Genomic DNA, 5,364 nt, shown 5'->3' on the forward strand with positions numbered 1-5,364 from the left:
GACATCACCTAAAAAACCCGCCGACGGGCAATCGGGGAAAACACCACCGCTCCTCGGACAGTATCCGAGGAGCCAGTCCCTCCTCAATACAAGACCGCAGGGCCTGAATATCTAGCCCAAAGCTTTATCTCATGTTGGTTCATCTAAAGTCCGGCCCAAAATGCCATCCTGTGATCCAACGCTGGCTTTTTAACCCCACTCTCTACAAATATTATTGTGAGGGACTCTCCGTGTGCGAGCCCAACATCGTCGCTGGGCCGTTACAGATTTTGTGTCCTTACAGTTTAGTTAGGAACCAAAATAGTATTTTACCCTAGTTTATTACATCTTCCTGAATTAAGTGATATATTTGATATGTCATCCATGGAGGGTAAACAATGTTACATTACAATTACCAATTTTTAGTATTTATATTTTGCATTTCTGCTACCATGTGTGCTATTGTATTATAAAACCTCTTATGAGCTAGGATACAAAACACACACTACTACAAAATTACAAATAGATGCATGTGGCAATCCATCTATTTTTGGTGCCATCTATTTGCTAGTTTAGTGTGCAAATGTTTTCATATCATGGGAATCTCTCAATTTTTCATATTCTTCTTCCCCTTAAAACAATCAAATCTATTACATAAAAATTTGTTTCTAACGCCGCCCTTTGCTTCAATATTCAATCACTTCACGTTTCACTTTTATTCAAACAAACAAAAGTATTAGTTCCAAATTTCTAGTAACCAAATATAGCTTCTATATAAAGACCATTTTTTTTATACAATACAAACTAGTTTCATTCATGACATTTTGGCTTTTGAATCACTTCCTTACACTTATAGGACAAAATGATCTTTTTAGAGCTATGTTTCTAATGCCGCCTTTTGCCTCAATATTCAATCACTTCAATTTTATTCAAACAAAAGCATTAGTTCCAAATCTCTAGTAACCAAATATTAGCTTCTATATAAAGATCATTCATGACCTTTTGGCTTTTGAATCACTTCCTTACACTAATGGGACAAAATGACCTTTCAGAACTACTACGAAGACGGGGTCACCCTTTGTCACGTTTCTCCAATAAAATTGCTTAGTTAATTAAGATAAGAGATAGGGCTTTGCTTGACAACTTGTATTTTGTCTCTTGGAAATACCTAATAGATGGTGATTGCATTTGGGACTGTTAGGACACCCAGTTAAAAAAATAAAAAAATAAAAAACAACAACAACGACAACTAGTACTATATAATATCTTAAAACCTTTATTTATTATATTTTCCTCCTTCAAATAAGATATAGTTGACCTAATAAAATTATAATTTTTAATTAAAATATATTTGACCAACTCTAATATCTAACTACTAAGAATAATTTATATTTGACCAAAGACAAAGCCACTAGCAAAGAATCCCACAATTTGAAATGTGAACAGACAAAAAAAAAGAGTATCTTGTGTTCGTCTCGTGATAAAAATATATTAAGGCAGCTTAACCGGAGCCTGTCACGGTGTGAGTTAACTAATTATAAGGGCCTTCCAAACATGGATCCGACAACTGTCGTGCCCCACTTGATGGGTCCAAAAAATTATTATAATATCTTAAATTTTTTTTAAACCCCAATATTTATTTAAATAATATAGTTCTCGTACACACGGTAGAATAGTTTTAGGCTAATTTTTTTGATAGAATAATTTTAGGCTATTATTAGTAAATATGAAACTTTTGGGTTATGTGAAAATCAAGCCGTTGACCTGTTGAAGAGTCATCAATTAACAAAAAAAATGCACATAGGATACTCTAAGTATGCCTTTTTTTTTTTTTTTTTTTTAAGTCGGCCATTCTAAAATATGCTAAGGAGACAGTTCTCTTATTTATTTGTTACAAACTACAAGGCAGTTTATATCAATTATTATTAGTATTATATATTATAATATGGAACCAAAAATAATAATCCACACTTTTCACCGTCCCCAAAATAATAACCTCCAGTCTTGGAGAATATTTAGGAGATAAAATAGGCATCTTTATTGCAAAAGGAATTATTCTTTTACCTTGCAATAAATATTTTTATATAATTTAATAACATAAAAGTCCACAAATCAGACAAAAAATCTACTATCAAACCGGTAGTGATGCGAATAATTTTCAACTATCTATTTCTTTCCCCAGTTAATTGAACTATCTTTTTCTTTTCCTTGCTACATACAATCCTCTAATTGGTGTCAAGAATTGTCTTAATCTTAATTATGATTTTAGCAATAATAATAATATTATAATTAATATATTAAGCCGGCAATAATAAGCCAATTTCTCATGTTGTAGATTGGTGGGTGATGAGGCAAACTTATTGTACTCAAATTTGCTGGCTAATTATGGTACTGAATTTGGACATTGGAGCATAAAGCTCAATAGCCTACGATAAGAAAGGAGTGAAAAAAAGTTGAAACTCAAAACGGTCTCATGATTTACCTTGGTAATCATAAAACCATCCAGACACCCATAAAATCATCATCATCACAGTATGCAGCAACCTAACTCACATTATGCTAGTAAAAGCTAAAAGGAAAAGTGCAGAGCATAGAATTGCATCACTCTAATTGTCTTTTTACATTAACAAAAGGACTTAAAACAGAAACCTATGGATGAAAAGAGATTATTCCCTCCATCTTTTTTTTCTATGCAATGCTTGTTTGGTGGCCAAAAAGATAAAAAAGGATAAACAGAAAAGAGTACTATACAAGAAATTTCCATGCCCACTTCTAAAAAACCAAAAATTAAAATTATGAAAGATCCAAGGTTTTAGAAGTAAGGCTTGAGTCTAATACTTTTGTGCACACGATCCAATAGAATGCTGTCATGTGTTGAAATCTTAACACCCACCCACGGCCGCTGCGGATCCACACGGAGCCCAAGAAGAACCCGAACTCGCTCCTCCACGAGGGGTAGAACCGCCGGAGAAATTGTCCCCAGACCCTCCGCCAGGGCTATTGCCATAACCAAGTTCTTGAAGCCCCATGAAGATGTCCTCATTCATCGCTATGTTTGGAATCAGAATGTCATCATCATCATCATCATCATCATCAACCATTTCCTCACTCTCTTTATCGTTCCCATCTATCATCTTATTAGTCTCTTCGTTGATGTTCTGGTTGGCTGCCTCTTCATCTGTTTGTAGCACTGTCAGTGGTGTTGTGGGAGAGAGACATGAAGCTGACTGTGGAGATAAGCATGAAGCAATATTACCATTGGTATTGGCTGTGTCTGTGGACTTAAATTTATTGCGCACACTGCCAGCTAGTGAGTTTCGATGAGTGGGACGAGGGTGAGTGTGTTCGCCTGTGTAGGTGATGATGAAAGTGTTGGGGTCAGTGTTGCTTCGCTCTACTTGTTTTCTTGCAGCACACCCTTTTGTGCTACTGCACCGGTAGTAGTTTCTGCGTTTTGAGAAAAAAACACAAAACCGAATATTTAGGCCAAAATTGACGCAGACCTAAAAAGAAAAGAAAAAAAAGAAAAAAAGTAACAATCTTTAAGAAAAGAGCGAGGAAAGTGTGTTTATTGGAATTAAAAACCTTGGATATGGAGAGCCTTTGATGGGCTTTTGTCCGTATTTACGCCATGCCCACACATCCGCAGAGAGATTTTCTTCGGTTACATGTCTTACTGTTCTCTTCTGCTGGTTCTTCCTGCAAATCAAAACGAGGAAATTCAACCATTTTAGCCATTGGAAGCATAGACATAATGTAAAGTTTTCATTTTTATTTTTTTTTGTTTCTTACTTGTATACAGAAACAACGTAATGGGAAAATTTTGAAATACCTTTTTCTTGCCCTGGGGACCTGAGATTGCATGGTTGGTAAAGACATGGGAGAGCTGGCTTGAGGCTTTAGAAATTCCTGTTGATAGACTTGCTGTTGTTGTTGAGGACCTTGCAGTCGTTGTTGATCTAGGATTCCCCGGAAACCAAAAGAGGAGGATCCATGTAAGCGATGTTGTAGATCAGAAATAGAGGAATTGGGTTTGACAACATGACTTGTTGTGGTGAAGGTGGTGGTGGCGATGGTGGTGGTGGTGGGGAAAAAGGGTTTGCAAAGTTCTTGTAATTCTTGGAAAGCATTGGTTCTGGGCTCTACAAAGTGAGGAAAAGAAAATGGGTCACTTTCTTCCTTAAAATTTAGAGAAGCCAAACAAGAGAAAGGGTTTTCTGAAGCAGCAGTGGTGTTGGTGGTGGTGGTGGAGTATTTGCAACTACGCACCACCGCATTTAGATCCCAATCAGTCATTTGTGAGGGCACTATATACGGCGGAGTTCTCTCACCTAAAAATTGTAAACAAAAATATATTTTTTTTTGTAGGATTGTTGCTAGTTGTTATCCTCTCAAGTCTCAAACCATATGAAACAATTGGGTGAGTGAACAACTAGGCAAGGCAGAGAGATAGGAAGAGTGGACAGCGCTGACTTCTGGGGCTAAAGAAAAAAAATATATTGAGAGAAAGAGAGAGGGAAGTGAGAGGAAATGATGGAGTAGTGACTTGGTAATTGTAAATCACTAAAATTGTTTATATAAGGGAAGGAATAGTTATCAAAAACAGTATCAGAGAGAGAGAGAGAGAGAGAGAGAGAGAGAGAGAGGGATGTGTTTCTGGTGGGTGGGGTGGGGGTATGGTTTTAAGGGATCTGAGGTAGTACTTTCCATGTGAGAAGAAACCCACTTTAGGTTTTGCTTTTTTATTGACTTTGAGAAAATGTCAAAGTGGACCTAAGAAATGTGCCAAAGAAAAAGGGGGGAGAGCTTTGGTTCCCAAATTGCCTGTGAAATTTTGCCTTATAGACATGCTTAACAATGTTGTACTCGATGTCAGATTGGATTAGCTTGAGCGCAAGTGATTCCGTCACGCGTTCTGTCTAGGCGTGCATGCACTTTGCAGGTACATGTGGTGCATTGGCTTAGCATGTCGTACAACTGGGCTACATTCCATTTGTGTTTCACTCACTCTTTCGTGGGCGTGGGGCTGTCATTACATAGTGGTTGGAATAAAAAAAAGAAGCTTAGGAATAATGGAATGTGGAGCTAGTCCCATACTACACTCCCACTCTCTTTACCAAGGGTTACAAAACACCCATGCCATATGGTTCACTACTTCACCGGTTTAAGATGGAGTCTCAATTTTGAGTTCAAAGGTTCTCAATTTTTTTCAAAGTTGTTTGCTTAGTCCAAATTAAGATACTTGAAATATACTTATTGTGGAAAAAAGAATGAAGTGCATAATTTTAAATACAATTACTACCTATGTTGAAGCTTCATGTTGACAGTACTTCCTCTTTAATTTTCTTCCTATTTTTTCATCTTTAATTAAAATCAAAGTTTTAA

The 5,364-nt window shown here is 36.5% G+C and overlaps 1 protein-coding gene across 2 annotated transcripts; it reads right to left on the reverse strand.

Moving 5' to 3' along the window:
* Window positions 1–2,549: 2,549 nt before the first annotated feature.
* Window positions 2,550–4,710, reverse strand: LOC126699669 (probable WRKY transcription factor 27). Of its 2 annotated transcripts, XM_050397622.1 has the most exons (4): window positions 3,812–4,710; window positions 3,565–3,678; window positions 3,236–3,426; window positions 2,550–3,157 (listed from the first exon to the last, which is right to left on the reverse strand). In XM_050397622.1, exons 1-4 carry the CDS (start codon window positions 4,273–4,275, stop codon window positions 2,862–2,864), a joined length of 1,065 nt encoding a protein of 354 aa, XP_050253579.1. In that variant the 5' UTR covers window positions 4,276–4,710; the 3' UTR covers window positions 2,550–2,861. The 2 variants fall into 2 exon arrangements, with proteins under 2 accessions (XP_050253579.1, XP_050253578.1); XM_050397621.1 differs by having other exon boundaries at window positions 2,550–3,426; window positions 3,812–4,707.
* Window positions 4,711–5,364: the final 654 nt, after the last annotated feature.

Source organism: Quercus robur, chromosome 9, assembly GCF_932294415.1.
Source record: "Quercus robur chromosome 9, dhQueRobu3.1, whole genome shotgun sequence".
Taxonomy (NCBI): Eukaryota; Viridiplantae; Streptophyta; class Magnoliopsida; order Fagales; family Fagaceae; genus Quercus; species Quercus robur.